Genomic DNA, 24,475 nt, shown 5'->3' with positions numbered 1-24,475 from the left:
AACTCCAGTACCTCCACGACCCCTATTTTTCTAGTTTCTTTCCTGATTTTTTTCTCTCTCTCCGACGACCTGCTCCAAACTCCAGTACCTCCAGGCTTCTCACACTCCTTCTTCCCGGGATCTGAGAAGGCTTGGTAAACATCTCTGCGGTCCCCCATCCCCAGCCCAACACAGGCTTCCTTCTCTCCAACCCCCACACTCTGGCTCAATGACCCAGCGTGTAGCTAACCCTTTCCTCCCCATTAAAGCTCCCAAGCTCTCTACTGCCTCCTTTCTGTTCATTGCTGTACCAGGGCCCTTTTCGGGGAGGCCAAAGACGTAAAAGGCTCAGCGTAGGCAGAGCAAAAGACCGCCAGAGAGTGACTGTAAGCAGGCCTGGGTGTCGGTGGCTGGTGTCCAGGGGTGAGGAGGAGCCGGTGGGTGGGATCCTAAGAGGGTTGTCTCTCACCCTCGCCCCATCCCATCCCAACTTTGAACCCAACGGCCACCCCACTCCACCTTTCTCCATCTCGCCCATCATTCTGCTATCCCCTCACCTCATTCCAACAGGCAACCCATAGCCTCTCCCTTCACTCGCTCCCAACCTTCCATCAGCCATTCCATTTTGCCCTTTTAATACCCTTCCCCGCCCCCACTCCCTACTCCGTCCAATTCTCTTAATACCTTCTCTCACTTTTTTTCACAAAGTCCTGCTGCTGCCAGTAGCTTTGGCTCCCACCCTCCACCTTAGATGTGTCTACTCTTTTAAAAGGATTTCTCCCCCTCGGTCTTGGCGACTAGTTCTCTTTTCCCGTTAGTGGTGCGCGCCCTCTGCTGGTCCGAGAGAGGGCAGGCCGGGCTACAGCTTAGTCTAGGAATAGTCGGTGGCCCATCAGGCGCTTCACCTACTGGGGACAAGAGGACCAGGTTGCCTCCGTATTTTCTTTAGTTTTCAGCGCGAGGGGCAAAACGAGCAACCCAGACCCCTCATCCTGGATCCGGCCTTGGGAAGTCTTGGAAATGGCCCTTGTGACCCTTATCTCTGATCTCTCCTTTTCCAAACCTATTGTCTGGGAAGTGACCTTAGACGTTCTCCTCAGAAGAAAATAGCCCTAACCAGACTTCTAAGCCAAGATCCCTGCCCTCTCTTCCCCGTGGCCCAGGTATTACTTTCCACAAGGATAGCTGTATCTCTCCAGAACAAAGGGTCTTTTTTGTTTGAACGGAAATGCCTTGGGCCTGTATCAAGCATGCCCGCATGCAGGCAGGGAGGCAGGCAGGAGATTTCCCCTTAAGGTGGAAGACTGTGCAGTTGGAGTATGGGGTGAGTATGAATGAGCATTCCTTCCCAGATGGACCATCCAGGTCCACTTCAGAAGGGAGTCCTTATCCACTACTCTTTCCCCTCCATTTCCAAATAACACATACTTCCCCTAGGGGATCCAGTCAGGCTTGGAGGTACATGCCTGTGAGCTCAACACTGAGGACTAAGAAGCAGAAGGGGGCAGAGTTTGAGGTCAGTCTGGGCTAAAAGCAAGACCCTGCCTCAATAAGCAAAACAATAAAAAATCTTGCAAACAAGCATACGAAAGGTCTCCATTAAATACCAGTTGGATAAAAAGTGTAAGGCGTGAGTCTGGTAGAGAAATCATCTATATCATCATGCGTAGGCCACTCTTTTTGTTTGTTTGTTTTTGTTTTTTGAGACAGGGTTTCTCTGTAGCTTTGAAGCCTTTCCTGGAACTAGCTCTTGTAGATCAGTCTGTCCTCGAACTCACAGAGATCCGCCTGCCTCTGACTCTGAGTTCTGGGATTAAAGATATGCGCCACCACCGCCCGGCTCCAGAGGCCACTCTCTCCCTCTGTCTAAGGCTCTTCCCTTTTATTTGTATTTTGTTGTGGTGTTTGTTTGTTTGTTTTGTTTTTCAGGACAGGGTTTCTCTTGTGTATGCTGAGCTGTCTTAGAACTAGCTCTGTAGACCAGGCTGGACCACAGAGATCCATCTGCCTCTGCCTCCCGAGTGCTGGGATTAAAGATGTGTGCCATTACCTCCTGGCTCTCTTAGCCATTTTAAAAGAGATCCATTCATTTTCTTTTATGTGCTTAAGTGCTCTGCCTCCGTGTGGGCGTGGGCGGCGCACTAGTGCCTGGTGCCTGCCAAAGTCAGAAGAGGGTGCTGGGAGCTGAACACTGGTCCTCTTCAAGAGCAACAAGTGCCCTTACGTGCTGAGCCATCTCTGGAACTCCTACCTATACTCTGCTCTTGGCACTACCATTCCAGAACAGGCACATTCCATGTCCTGTCCTATAGCGCTCCCGAGAAAGAGAATGGACTCATGTAAGTCAGAGCGTACATGAGCCAGGGGAGGGCTGACCTGCTAGGGGCCCAAGACGTGCAGGGGGCGGTGGAGGACCGTTTGCAGGAATGAAGCCCGCCAGAGGAGACCAAGGCAGGGTCGAAGTATCTGAGCTGCCAAGAATTTCCCGGCAAGGGTTAGAGGTCCTGTCCCTAGAGCTTTATATGAAGCAATGGGAGAGAGAATCCAAGCCATGGCAAGGCTGGGGCTAGCAGGGGCTGTGTATGAAACAGTGTTGTCATAGGAAACACGGTGAAATGTAGGAAAACTGGGATTTGGGCATTGATGAGGATGTGGTATTTAGGGCGAAGGAAGGTATCCCACCTCCTGGAACAGCGACCCCACCACACCCCGGGAATGAAAAGCTCAGTGTAAGCATTTTTGGAGTAGGACAAAAGGGAGTCACACAGTGTTGTAGACAAGGGAGTGAAGAGGAACAATTTTGGAGAGACAACAGTAACAGCGCTATAGTCTGGGGAAGAGTGTGAGAGCTGTCCTCACTTATCCAGAGATGGGTCCTGGGGGAGAGGACCTGCATGAGGATGACGGAGGGCAGTGCCGGGCGTGTGCTGGGCGTGTGCTGGGCGTGTGCTGGGTGTGTGCTGGGCGTGTGCTGGGTGTGTGCTGGGCGTGTGCTGGGTGTGTGCTGGGCGTGTGCTGGGTGTGTGCTGGGCGTGTGCCGGGCGTGTGCTGGGTGTGTGCCGGGCGTGTGCTGGGCGTGTGCTGGGTGTGTGCTGGGCGTGTGCTGAGCATTGCTAGGTGTGTGCTGGGCGTGTGCTGGGCGTGTGCTGAGCATTGCTAGGTGTGTGCTGGGCGTGTGCCGGGCGTGTGCTGGGTGTGTGCTGAGCATTGCTAGGTGTGTGCTGGGCGTGTGCTGGGTGTGTGCTGGGCGTGTGATGAGCGTGTGCCGGGCGTGTGCTGGGCGTGTGATGAGCGTGTGCCGGGCGTGTGCTGAGCATTGCTGGGTGTGTGCTGAGCGTGTGCTGGGCGTGTGCTGAGCATTGCTGGGTGTGTGCTGGGCGTGTGCTGGGCGTGTGCTGAGCATTGCTAGGTGTGTGCTGGGCGTGTGCTGGGTGTGTGCTGGGTGTGTGCTGCGCGTGTGCTGGGCGTGTGCTGAGCATTGCTAGGTGTGTGCTGGGCGTGTGCTGGGTGTGTGCTGGGCGTGTGCCGGGCGTGTGCTGGGTGTGTGCTGGGCGTGTGCCGGGCGTGTGCTGAGTGTGTGCTGGGTGTGTGCAGGGCGTATGCCGGGCGTGTGCTGGGTGTGTGCTGAGCATTGCTAGGTGTGTGCTGGGCGTGTGCTGGGCGTGTGCTGAGTGTGTGCTGGGTGTGTGCAGGGCGTATGCCGGGCGTGTGCTGAGTGTGTGCCGGGCGTGTGCTGGGCGTGTGCTGGGTGTGTGCCGGGCGTGTGCCGGGCGTGTGCCGGGCGTGTGCCGGGCGTGTGCCGGGCGTGTGCCGGGCGTGTGCTGGGCGTGTGCTGGGTGTGTGCTGGGTGTGTGCTGGGTGTGTGCTGGGCGTGTGCTGGGTGTGTGCTGGGCGTGTGCTGGGTGTGTGCTGAGCATTGCTAGGTGTGTGCTGGGCGTGTGCTGGGTGTGTGCTGGGTGTGTGCTGGGCGTGTGCTGGGTGTGTGCTGGGTGTGTGCTGGGTGTGTGCTGGGCGTGTGCTGGGCGTGTGCTGGGTGTGTGCTGGGTGTGTGCTGGGCGTGTGCTGGGTGTGTGCTGGGCGTGTGCTGGGTGTGTGCTGAGCATTGCTAGGTGTGTGCTGGGCGTGTGCTGGGTGTGTGCTGGGTGTGTGCTGGGCGTGTGCTGGGTGTGTGCTGAGCATTGCTAGGTGTGTGCTGGGCGTGTGCTGGGTGTGTGCTGGGTGTGTGCTGGGCGTGTGCTGGGTGTGTGCTGAGCATTGCTAGGTGTGTGCTGGGCGTGTGCTGGGTGTGTGCTGAGCATTGCTAGGTGTGTGCTGGGCGTGTGCTGGGTGTGTGCTGGGCGTGTGCTGGGTGTGTGCTGGGCGTGTGCTGGGTGTGTGCTGAGCATTGCTAGGTGTGTGCTGGGCGTGTGCTGGGTGTGTGCTGGGCGTGTGCTGGGCGTGTGCTGGGTGTGTGCTGGGTGTGTGCTGGGTGTGTGCTGGGCGTGTGCTGGGCGTGTGCTGGGTGTGTGCTGGGTGTGTGCTGGGTGTGTGCTGGGTGTGTGCTGGGCGTGTGCTGGGCGTGTGCTGGGCGTGTGCTGGGTGTGTGCTGGGTGTGTGCTGGGTGTGTGCTGGGCGTGTGCTGGGCGTGTGCTGGGTGTGTGCTGGGTGTGTGCTGGGCGTGTGCTGGGCGTGTGCTGGGTGTGTGCTGGGCGTGTGCTGGGTGTGTGCTGGGCGTGTGCTGGGTGTGTGCTGAGCATTGCTAGGTGTGTGCTGGGCGTGTGCTGGGTGTGTGCTGGGTGTGTGCTGGGCGTGTGCTGGGCGTGTGCTGGGCGTGTGCTGAGCGTGTGCTGGGAGTGTACTGAGAGTGTGCTGGGCGTGTACTGGGCATGTGCTGAGCATGTGCTGGGCGTGTGCTGGGCATGTGCTGGGCACGTGCTCAGAAGCTGAAGTAAACCGATGGAACTTTGGGCTAAGAATCTCAGGTGTGGCACATGTCAGGTCTTCTTGGGAAGTTGAGAGTGGAGATGGGTGGGCTGGGCGACTCCCTAACCTTGAGCTCCGTGAGGTTCTATAAGCAGATGAGAAGGGATTTCAGTCACTGTGGTAGAGCTGGAAGATGTTCAGTTAGTTGATCAGACTTGTGAAATCCCATTCTTTCTTTTTTTTCTTTTTTCTTTCTTTCTTTTTTTCTTTTCTTTTTTTTTCCGTTTTTTGTTTTGTTCTTAGAGACAGAGTTTCTCTGTGTAACATCCTGGCCATCTTGGAACTCACTCTGTAGACCAGGCTGGCCTCAAACTCACAGAGATTCACCAGCCTTGGCCTTCTGAGTCTTAGGATTAAAGGTCACCACCGCCTGGCCTGAAATCCCGTTCTTATGCCCACCTAACTCTGTTCTTTTCTGTTCCTATAACTAGTCTGGGAGGCTGATACAGGACTGGGAGCAGGAAACCCACGTTACAGTCGTGGCTTGTCAATAAACCTGCTATGTGATCTTCGGGTAAATGCATTTCTTTTCTGAATTTCCATTCTTATGAAAACTGTGAGCTAAACCATGGATTTGCAAACTGTTGTGTGGGATCCTGGGGGGTCACATGGATTCTCTCTCCAAAGCATTTGTGCAGGCGATCATAATGTTCAAGCTAGCCTCGGGATCTTATAAGTGAGCGCCATTTCTCCAGTTCGTCTCGGTTCCAGCTGCTCGCTTGCTGCCGTGATACAGCCGAGTGTTGGGGCCACTATTCTACTCAAGCCCCGAGGAAGACCTTGTCTTGCAGTACTGGAAGTTGAGCCCAGAGCTTCTAGAATGCTAGGCAAGTTCTCTACGTCATTTTCAGTCCCAAGAAGATATACCCTAAACCACATCCAACTTCCTGATCCAGGAGAACAATAATAAACCAAGCCCCACTTTGTTAAATGACCTGGCCAAAGCCCAGGGGCTTCTCTGGGGCCTGTGCTATCTGGTTCCCCTGCCAGACCAATGCTCCTTCCTCTGGTGACTTCTCTCTTAATCCTGGACACCCTACATGCCCTTGCTTTCGTGACTCGTATCGTCTCTGATGCCCTGTGTGCTTTTGAAGATGGCGTCACAGCTCTGACAACACACACATGAAGATCTCTGTCCTTGCTGGTTGAGACTTGAGTGACCGTGGAGGACCTGCGCCACCTACAGCACTGGGTCTGACACTGCGCTTTCCGATGAGATGTGGATAAATTCTTCCTTCCTGGGATGCACAGTCCTCAGAGCCTTAGGCGCCTCTGGTTTCGTTTTTCCCCCCATGCGTCTTTAAGATTCATCCGACCCTCTCTAACTTGTTTGTTTGAGCTGTTCAGGACTCAGTCTGCTGATAATAGAAACACGCCTCTTTCCTCGCGGAACCTGGCTAGGTGCCAGGCTCTGTTTGGTGCTAATGTTTTACAAGCAGTCTGCTCTCTGATTTGATGACACTTGGCCAAGTCACCTCAGGTTTCCAAGTGGGGAAACGGAGGCTTGGAGGAGTGAAGTGAATGGCCCGAGTTGTGTCCCCAGAGTCGAGTTCCTCACGGTTCTCCAAGTTCCTCTCAAGCTGCACCTGCCTGGATTGTTTCTCCAAGTGAGTGTGCCCTGCACTGCCGGTTGCGGGTGAACACTAACTGCCCTACCACAGCCTGAGGCACTTGGCTAGAAAAGACAGCAGCTTGTTCCCTGAGCATCCCTCCTTAGGCTTCTGACCCGTAGGGAAGATTAGCCAGCTGTTGGGTAGCTCGTTGCCACCCGCTGTCTTCACCTCCACACACAGCCCTCTAAGCTTGCGATGGATCCCTAGGCTCTGGGACGAGGTGGGGTCTCACTCTGATTATGATGGCGTGTTTGTTTTGTTATGATGGCGTGTTTTGTTTTGGTCAACATGACTTCTCCTTGACTTTCCTCCATCCCAGGACGGTGCATCTCCTATTTAGAGGAAAGCAGCTCAATGCTTTATTGATTGTGGCCTTTTTTTTTTTTTTGACGAGCATTCTCTCTGGCTAGAGCCAGTTTTCCATTTTCTCTTCTCCTGTCTTGTTATTCCTGTAATAAGAGCGGTGTAAGTGCAGCGGAGAGCAAGGGCTGTGTGCTAGACCTGCTTAGGTTGAGTGCTGGTTCTCTCACAGCTGTGTGCCTCAGTGACCCCATCTGTAAAGTGGGTATAAAGACAACAGTACTTACCTCGTTCGTAGGTTACTATAAAGGTTGAATGGCCATGTAAGTACCCCAGCATGTCTATTAACGCTCTCCATTATTTAAATGAACAAATATTGATATGGGAAGTCCTTCTGTATATGTGTTGCTTTTGTTGGTTAATGAATAAAGAAGCTGCCTTGGCCTGTGCTAGGGCAGAGTAGAGCTAGGTGGGGTGGGGGGACGGCACTAAACTGAATGCTGGGAGAAAGAAGGCGGAGTCACAAGATACCATGTAGCCACCTCTTGGGGCAGGTGCACTGGAATCTTGCCAGCAGGCCATGAGCCTCGTGATAAAATATAAAATAATAGAAATGGGTTAACTTAAGATATAAGAGTGAGCTAGAGGGGCTGGAGAGATGGCTCAGAGGTTAAGAGCATTGCCTGCTCTTCCAAAGGTCCTGAGTTCAATTCCCAGCAACCACATGGTGGCTCACAACCACCTGTAATGGGGTCTGGCGCCCTCTTTTGGCCTGCGGGCATACACACACAGACAGAATATTGTATACATAATAAATAAATAAATAAATGTAAAAAAAAAGAGTGAGCTAGAGATACGCATAAGCTAATAGACCAAACAGGGTTGCAAATAATATAGTTTCTGTGTGGTTATTTTTGGGTCTGGGTAGCTGGGACCCAAATGGGCATCCCTCCCCAACAAAATAGTAACAACACAAAGGTCAGGGAGGTGGCTCAGCAGGGAAAACCACCCGTCACCAAGCCTGACCTGAATTCGGAGTAAACTCAGGAGATCTACACGGTGGAAGGAGGGAACTGACTGTCTCGAGTTGTATCCTCACCATTCCACATGCATGAGGACAAGCATATGTCACTCACGTATGTACACGCACACAAAATAAGTAAACAAGACTGTAATTAAAGCTAATGCTTTCCTCCTACCCTTCTAGTCTCAGCCAGATGTCCTGGGAGGAAACTTGAGTGGCCACACGTACTTCCCTAAGGCAGTCCAGACCTGGTAACTTGTCTCAGGATAAGAAAGGGCAGCGTAGCATCCGAGGTCAGCAGCATCCAAGGTCAGTCTCACACTGGGAAGGGCTCTCCTACTTACGGAAAGGTGCTTCATACCCTTAGGACCTCCTCGAAGTGAGAATAAGGCCGGCACTGAAAACCTGTGTTCCAGGTATCCTTTAAGGATGTTTCATTCTCTTCGCCATCAGAACACTCTAGGGCTGGTCCTAGCACTGGACTTAGTCTGTAGACAAAGAAAACCAAGGCCCAAAGTGAGAGAGAACTCGCTTGGAATCTCAGAGCCTCCTGGTGGTGGGGATGAGATTCAGCTACCATAGCCCAGTGTTTACTCCATTCCTGCCCCTTGGTTATCACCACATTCACAGTGGAGCGAAGACTCAGAGCTTCTGAGAAGTCCAAGAAGCAACATCCCCAGTGGAACCCTGAACAGGTTCCTAATGCCAGCGTTCACCAAAAGTTCAGGACGAATGGTAAACAGGGGAGGCACTTTTAAAATCTTGTGACCATTGCGTTTCTCTCTGATGGTGCGGTCTAGTAGAAGTAGCCTAGGTGGGTGCTGCTGCAAACCTCCACACCCGTCCTTTGGGGAGTTAAGCCTGCTTATTTTTCTGAGCCTGAGCCGAGTGACTTCGTTATAAAATAGAGGTATTCCTGAATACTGAAGGCAACCTGTGCCTGAACAGTTCAGTTCAGAGTAACGCTCCAAGCACGTACCGATCAATGCAGAGACCAGCTCTGGAAGTTGGGCCATTCCCTACTGTCTAATCCTCTAATTCTGCATCCTAGTTTTCCCATGAATCAGAGAAGTGATCTCTCTCTCTCTCTCTCTCTCTCTCTCTCTCTCTCTCTCTCTCCACCGTTTCTTTTTTAAATGTTTATTTTTATTCTATGTGTGTGTGTGCTTTGTCTCACGCATGTCTGCACACCGCTTGTGCGCTCGATGCCTACAGGGTCACAAACAGTTGCTATCACGGAGGCTGGGGATTGAACTCCATTCCTCTTGGAGAACAACCAGTGCTCTTTCAAGGTCGAGTCACCTCTCCAGCACCCTCTGCTGTCTTGAGGCTGGAGGTGAGGAAGTAGCTGAAAGAGGCTGGAAGGCCAGGTCCAGAGCACCAGGTTCCTCTTTCTGGATCAGGATGCCAAGTTGCTTAGCAACACAGCAGTGATTGTCAAGGAGACTCTAGGCAGTGGGTTTTTTTTTTTCATACTGCAGCATGGAGTGATCTGGCTGGTGTGGGTGGAGAGAGAATTGGAGAGAGTGTAAAAGGGTCTCAGGCTTGGATGGTAAGGTCTGAGATGTGTCCTCATTCTCTGTGGTTATTTCCCCAGTCACTCCACTATTTCCCTGTGGTTTTCTGTGGTTGACATAGTCCCAGGGTCTGTCTTATGTATTCCCTCTGTTCAATGACCACATTTTCGACTCTGGGTCTAGACCACCCTATGTGACTTAAAAGCACATCCATCCACATGATTTCAAATGACATTTGCAACAGCGCATCTTTATTTTTGTTGCATTGCATTTTACTTAGCTTGTGTATGTGTGCATGTGTTCATATGTGAGTCTACGTGTGTGAGCACAGTCACAGAGGCATCCACCCTCTGGTATCAGTTGTTACCTTCTGTGGTATTTGACACGGGCCTTTCTCCATTGTTTTTAAATACGTATCTATTCTATTCACGTGTATGAGTGATTTGCTTTCATGTATGTATGAGCACCATGTATGTCCCTGGTGCCCATGGAGATCTGAGGAGGGCATCAGATCCCCTGGAACTGGGTTTACAAATAGTTATGAAACACTGTGTTGAAGCTGGGAACTGAACCCAGGTCCTCTGTGAGGGCAAGTATTTTTAACCACCAAGCCATCTCTGCAGCATCTGACAGAGTTTCTAGTCCACTCCTATGTTCCCCCAGGTAGCTGACCCTCAAGCTTCTAGAGATTATTATGTTCCCACTTCCCATCTCATGGTAGGAGCACTGGGGCTGTAAACACACACACACTACCATGTTCAGCTTTTCCTAGGCTCTCTGAGTGTGACCTTAGGTTTGAACACCCAAACAGCAAACACTTCATTCACTAAGGCATCGCCCCAGCCCACAGCAGCTTTTTGCATATGATATAGCCCATAGGGTCTACACCTGCAGATTCTACTAATCAGGGATCAGAAATATTTGAGGGGGTGGGGAGATGACTCAGTGGGTAAAGTACTTGCTGCATAAGCAAGAGGATCTGAGTTTGACCCCCAGCATCCATGCAAAAACAAAACAAAGCAAGCATGACACACACCTACCACCCTGGTGGGACAGGGAGACCAGTGGATCCTGGATGGAGGCTTGCTGGACAGCCAGTCTAGCCAAAATACCAAGTTCCAGGTTTAGTGGTAGAACCTGTCTTAAAACTTTAAAGAAGAAGAAGGAGAAGAAGGAAGAAGAAGAAGAAGAAGAAGAAGAAGAAGAAGAAGAAGAAGAAGAAGAAGAAGAAGAAGAAGAAGAGAAAGGAAGGAAGGAAGGAAGGAAGGAAGGAAGGAAGAAAGAAAGAAAGAAAGAAAGAAAGAAAGAAAGAAAGAAAAAAAGAAAGAAAGAAAGAAAGAAAGAAAGAAAGGAGAAAGAAAAAGAAAGGGTGCTAGGAAGATATCCCATGTCAACCTCTGACCCCCACATGCACCTGCATGGGCAAGCATACATACCTGCACACACACACGTACACATGTGAACATCACTTACACACAAAACCACGGAGCATGCAAACGTCTTCCTTGTCAGTATTCCCTCCAATATTACGCACCGCAGCTTATCACACAGTATTTACGCTGTATTAGGCACTGTAAGCAATCTAGAGGTAATCTAAAGCCTATGAGGGAATGTGCAAGGTTCTGTGCACACACCACAGCATTTTACATGAGACTCAAGTATCTATATGCTTTGTTTATGGAAGGAAGGCCATCCTCGGACGCCCCCTCTCAATACTGAATGATGCATTTTTTCCATAGATGACTGACAGTCTAGGTGTGGGGAACCCCAGGGTCCCAAAGCAAGGAAATAATAGAGCCAAGATTTCCTGCAGATCTCAGATTATCCCTACCACTCCTTATAGTACAGACAATCATTTAAGCACTAGTACACAGGTGTGGATGCAGCCTTTAGGGTCTCAAATTTGCACCTTTTCACCCCTGCTCACAAAGTAGGTCAGTAGGCCAGGCCATGGCGTACTCCTTTAATCCCAGAACTCAGGAGGGAGAGGTAGGAGGGCTTCTGTGGATCTGAGACCAGGCTGGTCTACACAACAAGTTCCGGGCTAGCCAGAGCTACATAATGAGACTCTGTCCTTAAAAAATAGTTGGAAGTGGGGCTCGGCTCTCCATCCTTTTGTTCTCAAGCAACCTAGCAGATTCCTGGAGTGAGGAGACTCAGGAGAGGACAGGCCTGTTGCCCAGAGGCCTAGACTCAGGAACGTTGCTGTGCTGGCCTGACGGAAGTCCCTCCTCTACACAGCAGCAGCTGAAGCAGTCCCCCAGTTGGCATACCAGAGAGAGACACGCAGGTCCCACTGGGCTTCAAGCTTGGCAGCAAGAAGTAAACACATGTTACCCAGGTCACAGGAAAGCTCGTGGGAGGCCCAGTCTCCAGGGTCCCCGCTGCCTCAAGGGCCAGCAGAGCTGATGAGAGCATCCTGGGGCACCGTTCTGAACTCTGTCTCTGTCCCTTAGGCCCCTTTCAATATTTATTAATAGCTCAACTACTATAGCAATAGTTCCCACTTCAGAAACAACCATATTCCTATCACTGGCATTTGATTGAAACAAGAATTATGAAAGCCTGGTTTCTGCATGGTGGGTTTAAACTAAAAACAAACAAACCTGAAATCCAAAAGTGTCGGGTGCTGTCTGGGGGCAGCAGCCAGCGACAGAGGCTCAGCCTCTGCTTCTCATCTTGCTCTGAGCGTCACATCCTGCTGCCTTTAAATGTCTTGAGAGATAAAGGAATTGAGAGGACATCCATCCTGCCCCACCTATGTCGCCAATGTGTACATGTCAAGGATGATGCTGTCAGGTATGGTTCAGTCGGTGCTCAGAACAAAATGAGTCGCTTCAGTGATCACACTGACTACATTTTGACAACTTCTAAAACGTGGCCCGAGATGATGTACTGTCCACAAATCTGAATACTCAAATTTATTTTTTTTGTTTATGTTTCTGTTTTTGTTTTTGTTTTTCAAGACAGGGTTTCTCTGTGGCTTTGGAGTCTGTCCTGGAACTAGCTCTTGTAGACCAGGCTGGCCTCGAACTCACAGAGATCCACCAGCCTCTGCCTCGCGAGTGCTGGGATTAAAGGCGTGCGCCACCGCCGCCCAGATGAATACTCAAATTTAAAAGAGAAATAAGAAGGTAGTTGTTGAAAGACACGAAACATTGTCCAAGTTATGGATAACGTGCTGAGTATAGTGTCAGATACATGGTTTTAATCTCAGCACTTACAAGGCTGAGGCAGAAAAATAGGAGTTGAAGGTTAGCCTGGGCTATAAAGCAAATTCTAGGTGATCTTGGAGCACATAGAAAGACCGTCTCAAAAAACAAGCAAGCAAACAAACAGAAAACCCACAACAGGTCAGTAGTGAAGAGCACATGTTGCTATTGCTAAGGACCCTGATTCAGTTTCCAGCATTCACGCGGCTGTAACTCCAGTTCCAGGGGATCTAAGCCTTCTTCCGGCTTCCTCAGGCTTTGCATGAACATGGTGCACATATATGCGCCTGCAACAACACATATACATAAAATTACATAAATATTTTTTCGAGACAAGGTTTCTCTGTGTAGTCCTGGCTGCCTGGAACTCACTCTGTAGACCAGGCTGATCTCAAACTCAGATCCTCCTGCCTCTGCCTCCCAAGAGCTGGGACTAAAAGCATGTGCCGTCACAACTGGTCCTTTGTTGTTTGTTTGTTTTGTTTTTTAATAAATATTTCTAAATGTCTCATTATAAAAATATAAACAAAGAGTTTAGGGCAAAGAAAGAGGTTTTCACGTCTTTTGACTTTGTTCTCACGGCTACCCCTGAGCACTGTATGGTCAATGCAGTAAGCGGGCAAAAGACGAGGCTGCAGAAACGGCTTAGCAGTGAGGAGCTTGCTTGGCTCTCGTTCATGGTGAAGTAGACATCATTTGTGTGTGTAGCTGAGGGGTTTTTATATTAGTTCTTTGGAAGTTTCATGAAATGTTTTGGCCACATTTACCCCTTCCCCAACTACTCCCAGATCCAGCCCTCTTGCCTACCTATCCTTTTTAAAAGAAATCCTTCAGGGCCTGTTTGTGCTGCCCAAATATTCTTGGCTGTGTGGCCTTCTGCTGCAAGGTAGTCAACTTACCAGAGGCTATACTCTTAGGGAAAATTGTCTCCCCATTCCTACTAGCTGACAACTGCCAGTAGCTCCAAGGCTAGGAGTAGGATTGTGTACACACATGCACATGCACTTACACGCACACACACACAAACACAAATACATGCACACACATGCACAAACACACACACATGCACACACACGTGCACACATGCGCACACATGTGCACACACGCACACACACAAACACACACATGCACACACACTCACTTAAAAATAAATCTTCAAAAAAAAAACCAAAATGACCCCTTGTATCCAGGACAGTGCTAGTGCACACCTTTAATCCTGGTACTCAGGAGGCAGAGGCAGACAGATCTCTGTGAGTTCAAAGCCAGCCCTATCTACAGAGCAAGTTCCAGGATAGGCAGGGCTACATAGTGAAACCCTATCTTGCAAAACCTGAATAAAATAAAATTAAAAATAACCTTGTTTGTAGACAGTGAGCTGACTGCCTAGAAATTTTAAGAAACTAAATTGGAAAACAAAACTAATAAAATTTCAGTAAGATATAAGATTAACATCATCAAATCTATGCTTTTCCTATAACTTTGTATGAAGAAGAAAAAAGTTAGGAATCGGATATTTATTTATTTATTTATTTATTCAGTATCATGCCTGTAGGCCAGAAGAGGGCACCAGATCTCATCATAGGTGGTTGTGAGCCACCATGTGGTTGCCGGGAATTGAACTCAGGACCTCTGGAAAAGCAGTCAGTGCTCTCAATGGCTGAGCCATCTCTCCAGCCCCTTGGAATCAGATTTATAATGGTAATAACAATTATGCTCCTAGTGGCAAGCATGGAAAACATCTACATGAAGTTGTAAATCTTCACCAAGGCACAGGAGAAAAAAAAAATCCCAGGAAATGGAAACCCATGTGTGTTTCAGGGTAGGATGACAAATACTGTAAAATTCTCAGATCTTCCCAAATTGACCTGTGAAAGCGATAAAATCCCAGTGCAAGGGGGCTGGAGAGATGGCTCAGAGGTTAAGAGCACTGATTGCTCTTCCAGAGGTCCTGAGTTCAATTCCCAGCAACCACATGGTGGCTCACAACCATCTATAATGAAATGTGGTGCCCTCTTCTGGAATACAAACATACATGGAAGGAATGTTGTATACATAATAAATAAATAAATCTTTTTAAAAAAATCCCAATGCAACTCTCAAAGAAATTTATAGAACTTGACATGATCCGCTTTAAGGCTCTTTTACTAAAAGAATAATAAAAGCCAGTGAGATAGAGTGGTGGGGCCCGAGGACTGAAGTTCTATCCCTGGGACCCAAAAGGCAGGATGAGAGAATGGCTTCCCAAAGTTGTCTTCTGGTCTCCACATGTGCACCGTGACACTCACGCTCCCCCAGACAAATAAATGTAAAAAGAACAGTAAGTATAATGCAAAACTAATTTGTCTTTTATTTTTCAGTGCTGGGGTCAAATCCAGGGCTTTGCACATGCAAAGCAACCAGTAGCCGAGCAGGACACAGCAGAGCTTTTAAATGGATATTTTATTTATTTATTACGTATACAATATTCTGTCTGTGTGTATGCCTGCAGGCCAGAAGAGGGCAGCAGACCCCATGACAGATGGTTGTGAGCCACCATGTGGTTGCTGGGAATTGAACTCAGGGCCTTTGGAAGAGGAGGCAATGCTCTTAACCTCTGAGCCATCTCTCCAGCCCCTGAAATGGATATTTGTGTGAGAAGATAATGTGTGGTAAGAGTTGGTCATGGTGGCCAATCCCAGAATCCAGGAAACTGAGGAGGAGGCCAGCCTGGATAACATAGATAACTCTGTTTCAAATTAATCACAGTAGTAACAATGATTATAGTAATAAAACCATAAAGGGGGCTGGAGAGATGACTCAATGGTGGTTATGAGCACTGGCTGCTCTTCCAGAGATCCTGAGTTCAGTTTCCAGAAACCACATGGTGACTCACAGCCATCTGTAATGAGATCCAATGCCCTCTCCTGGCCTGCAGATGTACACGAAGAGAGGGCACACATATACATAAAATACATAAATAAATAAGTCTTTAAAAAATAAATTCCAGGAGCTGAGGAGACAGCAAATGTTGCTTTTACAGAGGACCTGGATTCAATGCTCAGTATCCACATGGTTCTTCAAACCCTCTGTAATTCCAGTTTCAGGGGATTTGGTGCCCTCTTCTGGTCTTTGTGGGCACTAGCACACTCAGTGAGTATTCATAACTGCAGGCAAAACACTTATACACATAGAAGAAAATATTTTCACAAAAATTTTGCATAATAGATGAATTAATGAAACAAATACATATAAACGTACCAGAAAAAAATTCTTAAAGTTAGATGCAAAATAATCAATGCTCTATTGGGCAGTAGTGGCACAGGTCTTTAATGTTAGCACCTGGGAGGCCAGTCTGGTCTACAGAGTTCCATGGTTACACAGAGAAATCATGCCCCCCCCCCAAAAAAAAGCTCAAATACCATAAGAATAGGAGAAAATCTGAATACCAAGGAATGGGTCCACAGTTGTATTCTAAGGATGTATTTAGTCACATATTTACTAACAATGGAAGACAAACATAAAGACGGTCACTTTTTTTGTTTATTTGGTTTTTCAAGATAGTGTTTCTCTATGTAGTCCTGGCTGTCCTGGAGCTCACTGTAGACCAGGTTGGTCTTGAACTCAGAGTTCCACCTGCGTCTGCCTCCCAAGCCCTGGGATTAAAGGCGTGCACCACCACTTCCCAGCAACTATAATCTTTTGAAAGCTCATTTATAATTGCCCTAAGGAAGTAAATGAGAAGAGATGCTACAAGCTGGTGTTTACCACAGCCGAGCCGGGCGAAAGCTGCACACATCAGCTTTCATTTATTTAGAGACTAATAGGTGCAGTGCTGTGTCTCTGTCTGGTTTTGTTTGTTTGTTACCTTTTGCTTTTGTTTTTTAGATAGGATCTCCTGGCTGACCTGGAGCTCACTATGTGGTCTTGAATGTTGGCATTCTGACTCTGGAATGTGGGCATTAAAGGCGTACGTCACCAAGCCCAGCCTACAGCAAGTTTTTATTTTAATATTTACTATTATGTATTAGTTACTGTTTTCTAACTGCAGAGAATACTAATATCATTTATCGTTGTTTGAATTGTATGTCTGTGCGTCACTGTGCATGCAGTGCCGCTGGGAGCCAGAAGAGGGCATCAGCTCCCCTGGGACTGGAGTTACAAGGCTCCCGAGCTGCCATGTGGGTGCTGAGGATCCAACCCCAGCCCTTTGGGTGAGCAGCCAGGGGTTTTTAACTCACGAGCCATTGCTGCAGTCCTATTTGTGGATGTTTGAGATGTGGTTTTGCTACAGCCTAGGCCCACCTTAAACTCATGACCCTCCTGTCCCAGCTTCACGAGTGAAGAAGTCACAGTTGCGTAAGCCATGCCCACCCAACTCATTCTTTTTAACGGAATGGTGTAAACTTCAGTGAGATATGTCAAAATCTACTTAGCTCTGACTAAGTCCTGGTGGATATTTAAATCAAATCCAACTTTTCTCTTTCCAAGCCATAATAAAGCTTTTTTTTTAAAAAAGAAATCACCGTCTTATCTCTGCATTTCTTCAAGTATTTCTCTAGCACCAATTCTACAGGCTGGAACTTCTGAGTTGTAAAATCTGGATATTTACTATATTACTAGATATTTTTAAATTGCCTCCTTATCTAAATCTGTATGGCATTTTCTTTCTTTAACTCTTTGCTCAGATTCAGATGTACTTTGAGGGCAAAGAATGAGAAAGCATTGACCTCTTTCTCCCCTTCATCTTAATGACTACCCGGTTGTAAACAAACCATGGCTCTCCTAGTTTCCCCAGTGAATTCTAAATGCTACTTTTGCCCTGCGCTGGTCCCCAGCATGACACAGTTTATCTCTGGACTATCTTTTTTCCCCTACTGGACTGTCTGTTCATGTGCCAGTGCCACGTACTTGAGTAAGCCCTCTACACTCCCTTCCTCCTGGTCTTTGACGGGCTGTCCTTGAACTGGTGGTGTTTCTGCCTTGGCCTCCAAGGTGCTGGGATCACAGGCGTGCCCTGGCTGATTTCATTCGCTCTTCTTAGGGTTTCCTTGATATCGTGTGGTTTCTCTAAGATAATATGCGAATGAGTTTGATTATATTTGAGTTGAGGGTCTCACTATGGTATGCAGGCTGACCTGGTCCTCTAGGGTCAAAGAATCTTCCAGCCTCAGCCTTCCAAATAATTGTAAGCCACCATACTGTTCTGCCCTTCTCCCCCCCCCGCCCCCGCCCTTTGGTGGAAAACCAAGCAAGAAGTTTATTTTGTATGGAGAATTTATTTCTCTATTTATATTTTCATCATTACGCTTCCTGACTTTTAGGTTGCCATATGTAAAATATATAGACAGACTGGTTTTAAAATCTGTGGTCCTTAAGCTAAACATTAACCACAGACAGCTGACTAAGAGGTATGAATAAATGGCAATGGTATTTAAGAGGAGCCAATAATTATTATGGGCAATATCTCCAAGCAGAAAGAGATCTTAAGAGCAGCAGACTGCTCAGGAGACAAGCTTGGGGTGGGGAGTGGAAAAGACGAGGCAGTGGTCAAGTGTGCCACTCACAGCAGCATGTAAGGGAGTGAAGAACAAACACAATTCCAAGCTAGGTACGGTGGTACCTGCCTGTAACTCAGGAGGCAAAGACAATCGGGAGTGCCTCAAGTTCAGGGCTAGCTTGGTCTACAGAGTTTCCGGGTAATCCTGGCTGCATAGTAAGACCCCAAACAGTAGGGAGAGAGAACGCCATCTAAAAAGGGGTGCTTGAAGAAGGGGCCGTTTTAAGGATCCCTACCTATGGCTTCTAGCTCGCCCTGATATTCTGTTGGTCTGACTGGGGTGGGAACATTGTTTTGGGAAGCTTCCTGGCAGAGTCTTTCCAGAAGTGCACATCTGAATGCCTGAGGCAGAGTACCAGTGTGCAGAGGCCATAGGATAGATAGCCTCCTGGATACTGCCAGGCGCTCTGGTTGCTGGGCACCCTGGCTGGCAGGCAAAGGGGTTTCCATGACAACCACCCTCCCGTATCTGAACGTTTATTTATTTATATTTTTACATTTCTCTTCTTCCAATAAGTACTAAGGTATTCCGGGGACAGACCAAGCATGACTCTCAAGACAGAATGTCCTTCGCTTCAGCAAGGGCGGCACAGAAGGGGAGAGCACACGTATGTATATAATATAATTGAAGGAGCCTTCATCACTATAAGTGTATTCATGTCTGCTTGAAGTAAAATAATATATGCCTTTGGCTGTGTACTGATGTATTCCTGGTGCAAAGGGGTGCGTCTCTTGTTAGCCACCTATTTTATTTTCCAGGGCCCTCTACTCTTCCCAGGCCCTGTGCCTTGGTCCTTTGCAAGGGGAAGTGCTGAGTCATGGCTTCAGTTGGGTTTCCGTCTCCATTTCCATTAGTTTACCCCTAGCTCTTCTGAGCTCTCCAGAGAGTTTTAGGCCCTCTTCACCAACCTGGATGCATTCCCCTCCCCCACCTCAGCTTCAATCTCTGCTCTTTGCTCTTCTCCTCCCTCGTTTACAGTTCGTCTTTAGGCTTCTCAGAGACTATTGTGGGAGCTTCTTCCTATTGCCCTCCACCCAGAGAAAACAGGACTTTGTGCAAATGTAACCCGGAAGGCTCATTATTCCCTGCAGTCCAGCTGACCATCTTCCAGAACCCCACCCCCAGTTCTAATCGGATTATGGCAGTATCTCTGGCTTTGGGATCTAGCAAATTGACACTCCTCACTGACGGATTTTTTTTTTTGCCTTCTCATCTGAGTTCTTCGGTGCTAGACCATAGGTTTCAGGGGGCACATGAGGGCGTGCATGTGTGAGCGCACGCGCGTGCCCTTGCGAGTAGAAAGAAGAACTCATGTGTCCATGAGTTCGGGGCAGTATCTTAAGTCTCCCAAGGGCAAGATTTTTAAGGCTCTCCATCAGCTTTCGGGTCTCTTCCTCGTGTCGTTTAGGCTAATCTAACCCTGAAATACCAATCAAGTAGCTAGTCTCAGTAATTAGTTCCAAATTAGGAAAAAACAGGATGCTTTCCCTACCCAAAGGTAGGAAAGTGGCAAGGTGGCCCCGCCCGCTCAGTCTGGTTACCATAGCGACAGCCGCGAAGTGACCCAAGTGATCCTCCTTCCCTCCTCCCAAATCCGGAGAGATGACGGCACCGCGTTGACTGCGCCAAATTTCAACCAATAGGCGTCTGCTCCCGCCTTCCCTTCCGCTAGCTCCCCCTCCCTTCTCTCCCCCCCCCCCGCCCCCGCCCGCCCCGAGAACTCGATTCACAAATTGGACCTAGGATTTCCGCCTCCAGGCCGGGTGCTTGGGCTGTGGGTACAGGCCAGGTGAAAGCCAAGTCCGGTCCTCCGAGGAGGGCAAGGGGGAGGCAACATCCCTGGGTTCTGGGGACAGACTTCTGTAACTTGCTGCCAGAATAGCTTACACCCCACTCTTAAATTATTCAGAAGCTCTAGCTGAGGCCGAGTCCCCCTCTCTTGCGGATAGTGCAAGCCCCCACCCTGCACGAACGCACTCTTCAGCACCACGGACAGCGAACCCAAGGCCTTTTCTTTCCGGAGCCCCTCCCGGAACTCTTTCTGGATCTTCAGAGGCCTCAGCAGCGATCGCGTTCGCAACCGCAAACATTCGGCCAGAAGTCAGTCCTCCTAAAGCGGACGCAACACTGAATGTGCTGTTTCGCTGTGTAACTAAGAAGGCAATCGGGGAGACTAAGCAGGGATTTATAGCCAAATGGCTTATTTCCTCCCTTCTTTCCATTCGGAATAGCTTCGTCTCCCCTTTTGTTTCTGCTTATATGTGCACTGTTCTGGGGGTCAAGGGTCAAGGTCTGAGTCTCAAGCAGGGATGGGTCTCCAAAGCCTGCCCTGGCTAGGCGTGTGTCCAAAGCAGCCTCAGTGCAATTCCGTAGTGACTGGTTACATAGGGGTGGTATCCAGTTCCCAAATGAGCGAGGTCAGGCCTGCCTAGACTCCTGATCTAATATATGGTGGGAAGAATGAAGAAAAGAAAAGGAAAAACAGTTATCGTGGCCAGCCCCTTCTGTCTCAAGGATCACCTCATAGAAGGGGAATGACTGTCCTTACCGTTTGTCCCTAAGTAGCCCGGGCATTTAATAAGAAGCTAGGGCAGACAAGATGGAGGTCAGGATGGGGAGGTGGATTCAGCCTCAACCCTTGGCTTATCACGCTTTACTCTAAAATGAAAGCCAGTGGGGGCATGTAGCAGGTTGCAGCTCTCGGGGACTTGACTTTCCCCTCTAGACCCCCATTTCTCACGCTCTTATCTTGCCCCTGAGTTTCACCCCTACTCCCGTTTATTTCCACCCTCCATGGACCCAAAGAAAGGCCGGCGCAAAACCATCTGTAGGCGCTTCCAGCGCTTTATAGTTCTCTCCAGGACAAACGGACAGACAGATAATGCGGCCCGCGCCGTCGGCCCGCATCATTGGCACCTTGGACACGGCCCCAGGCCCAACCCAGTTCCTGGTACTCTCCCAGGAGGATTCCGGTCCCGCCCAGCTCAGCACCTCGGACAATTCCCGGCCCAGCCCCCTCCCCACCCACCCTCCCTCCTAAAACAGCGAAATAAATTAAAGTGTGGGGAGGGGATATAACAAGAAATCTAAGGATAAGGAAGAGGGCGCCCCTCCCCCAGGGTAAGAAGAGGTTTCTTTCTCTTTCTACCCATCCGCAGAGAAAACACCACCGCTGCAAGCGAGGTACTCTACCAGGTTAGATCTTGCCCTCAAATCTCAGCCTCCTGAGTGAAGGCAGCAGCCTTTCCCCCCTCAACTCCCAGCATGCAACACGTTGGAAAGGTGGGGAGAGACTGTGGGGGTGAGGGAAAGGACCACCCTGATCTTTGCCTGGGCACCTGGGACTGCAGATTCTTGTCTCACTTCAGTCCATCCAAATAAAAAACTAAGGGTCTTTTTGATCTGGGGAGAGGAGTGCAGAATCTCGGGGGGGGGTTGGGGGGGATGCAGGGTGACTCAAGTAGAGAGGAAAGACAAACAGAGGGGAAGGTGGTGACACATGACAGGAGGAAGGAATAAGAACAAGAAGGGTACACAGCAACACAGGTGCGGGAGAAGCAGGGCAGGCAACAGGGTACCATCAGGCTCGGGGTAGGGTGGGGAAAGGTAAAGCCCAGGGAAACCAATAAAAAGGCAGAGAGAGGGAGGCAGCAGACAGAGGAAGGATGAAGACACAGAAAGGTGAGGAACTGGCAAAACCCAGGGTGGTGAACTTCGAGATGGCCACAGCAGGGAAGAGAGGAAGACCCGGGCAGAAATGGAAAAATGGAGGCGCAGACAGACGGAAAGGGTGAACGAAGTTGGGGGTGCCCTTCCCGCGATCATCCCCCACGCCCACCCCACACCCAGCAAATCCAGACACCGCGGCCTCTGGCGTCCTAGCCTCCACCTTCCCCTGCGGGGCAGGGGTGGCTCCTCCTCGGCCCAGCCTGGGCGTAGAGCGGCGATAATAGCGGCGGAGGCTTGATGGTCCCGGGGGTTCCGGGTGTGTGTGAGGGGCTGGGGCGGGGGGCGGGCGCGGCCCCTGGGAATCCCTAGCGGTCCAAGTTCATAGTCCAATGCTTGGCTCCGGCCGCGCAGCTGTCCCTGGCGGTCGAGGAAGAGGTGGTGGACGGGCCTCCGCTCGGTGGACCCCCGGTGCCTGCCGCGGCCTCGCCCTCGTTCTTGAGGTCTTGAAAGACTTGCGTGAAGAAGTGGGGGTCGGCGTTGAGCCGTAGCATCTGCGGGCTGAGCCGCTGGATGAGGCGCAGGCAGCGCTGCCAGAAGCGCTCCTTGTCGGGCTCCACGAGGAAGGGCTTGAGTGGATAAGAGATCTCGTTGCCCATGTAGGAGTAGGCGAGGTAGAGGCAGGTGAGGAAGGCGGCCTGCAGTTCGGCGGCCGACGCCAGCTCGTCCCCGCGCAGCGACTCGCGGCACAGCAGGTATACGAACACCAGGTTGGCGGGCGTAATGAAAGCCTGGTCTTGCCAGCCCTGCAGCAGCAGCGAGCGGTCCACGCCGCGGAACCAGCCCACCAGCTCGCCGGGGCTCAGCTCCTTGAGGCGGTAGCAGCGTCTGCACACGAAATCGCCGAGGCAGCGCAGCAGCTCGCCCGTGGACGCCTGCACGATGACCCGCCGCGGCGAGCCTCCGGGCGCTGGCGGAGCCGCCTGCGGGGCTGGGGGTGGTGGCGGCGGCGGCTTTCCCCCGCCTGAGCCTGGTGGCGGGGCGGCCGCGCTGCCCCCCGACGGGGGCTCGCAGGTGGCAGCGGCCGCGGGCACCGTGGGCACAGGCACGGCCAGGGGCTTGGCGGTTCCGCCACCGTCGGGGGCGTCGCGGCCCTTGCGCAGAAGGTTCTCGCGGTTGCGCTGCTGGACCAAAGGGTCGGGACCAGTGGACGCTGGCTTGGGCGTCACCTTTTTGCTGCCTTTCTTCTTCTTGGCCGAGGCTGCCACCAGGCGCTTCCAGGTGAGCGCCGAGATGAGCACGGACGGCCGTTTGAGCCGGCTCTCGCCTTTGCCGCCCTTGCCCGCCGGTGGCGCACCGTAGCCCCCCAGAGCCTCGTCCCCCGCGGGCGGCGCCTTCTTTTTCTCCTCCGGCAGCCCTCCCGGCCTCCGGCCCTTGGCCGAGGAAGCAGGGGAAAGCGACAGCACCGTGCCCATCCTGCAGAGCGGGGCCGGCGCCCGGGCCCCGGTGGGAACCGCGGGCGGCGCCGCTGCTGCTGCAGCCCCGGGGGACCCGGCGGTGGGGGGCCTAGCCCCGGCCGCGGCGCGCGGACGGGCGGGGGAAGGAGCCGCTCTGCTGCGCCGCGGCGGCTGCTCTGAGCCGAAGCTGCGCCAGCTGCAGAGTCAGCCCCACCCCTTGGGCCCCTTCTTTCGCCACGCCGCGCCCGCCTCACGCAGCCAATCCTGACTCAAGATGTTTTTGATCGGCAGTTTCTCTGACCAATGGAATTCCTCATGTTAATCTAAAGTCCCGCCTTACCCACCGCCCGGAGTCTTCGGTCCCTAACCTTTACCCAAAAGGGGAAAGGGGGAAATGAGGAAAGGAGAAAGGGAGGGGGTGTGATTCTGGGGTCTCTTTCTCGGCCTGAGTAGTGCGGGGGCGAGGGGGGGGGGATTGAAGTGATATGGAAATAGCTGCTTCCATCTCTTCCTCCAGGTCCTAAAACCGTGGGTCTGAATGTGTTTTGATACTCTGGGTCCAAGCCGCAGTACAGAAGCCATGGGAACAGCCTTCCATTTGCTCACCTCTGAGTTTATTTAGTAGGCAATATGGCTGTGAGTCGAGACACCCCAGCCGCACCTGCTGGCGTCTCCAATCTGGACGTCCAGTGACATTCCTCTTCGTCGCCTCCCCATCCCCCAGCACTTCCCTGCTCTGTTAGAGAATGCTAGTGGATGGGACTTTGAGCAATCCCACCCTTCCTCCTTTGCAAGAGGAGTCTTTGATTCCTGGGGTGGGAGCAGGGAGTCTCAAGATAAGTCCCTAATGCTTCCCTACGTGATTCCCTGCATCTGCTCCTGACCCCTGGACAGCTCCTTTTTGATTGGTTGTCCCACCAACATATTGATCTCACCCTGGGGTGGGTGATAGATGGTTGGACTCTAGGGAACTCTGCAAATTGGATCAGTTGATGACCGCAGGCTGGAACAGCAAATGGGGCCTTCTGTGTGGTAATAGGCCCGGGAGGGTTGGCTCAACTTCCAGTCAAGACCTGGGTCCGGGCTGGAGAGATGGCTCAGAGGTTAAGAGCATTGCCTGCTCTTCCAAAGGTCCTGAGTTCAATTCCCAGCAACCACATGGTGGCTCACAACCATCTGTAATGAGGCCTGGTGCCCTCTTCTGGCCT

General features: G+C 50.9%; 1 protein-coding gene across 1 annotated transcript; it reads right to left on the bottom strand.

Moving 5' to 3' along the window:
* Window positions 1-20,970: 20,970 nt before the first annotated feature.
* On the bottom strand, window positions 20,971-23,474 carry Cdk5r2 (cyclin dependent kinase 5 regulatory subunit 2). The gene has a single exon (XM_075951703.1). The coding sequence runs from the start codon at window positions 23,283-23,285 to the stop codon at window positions 22,179-22,181; it is 1,107 nt and encodes a 368-aa protein (XP_075807818.1). The 5' UTR covers window positions 23,286-23,474; the 3' UTR covers window positions 20,971-22,178.
* Window positions 23,475-24,475: the final 1,001 nt, after the last annotated feature.

The sequence above is a fragment of the Microtus pennsylvanicus genome, chromosome 17, assembly GCF_037038515.1.
Source record: "Microtus pennsylvanicus isolate mMicPen1 chromosome 17, mMicPen1.hap1, whole genome shotgun sequence".
NCBI classification, from domain to species: domain Eukaryota; kingdom Metazoa; phylum Chordata; class Mammalia; order Rodentia; family Cricetidae; genus Microtus; species Microtus pennsylvanicus.
This window is presented reverse-complemented; position numbering and strand designations above follow the sequence as displayed.

Excerpts from the sequence above, each read along its gene's own strand:
- Cdk5r2 (XM_075951703.1), bottom strand. The coding sequence starts at position 23,285 with ATGGGCACGGTGCTGTCGCTTTCCCCTGCTTCCTCGGCCAAGGGCCGG.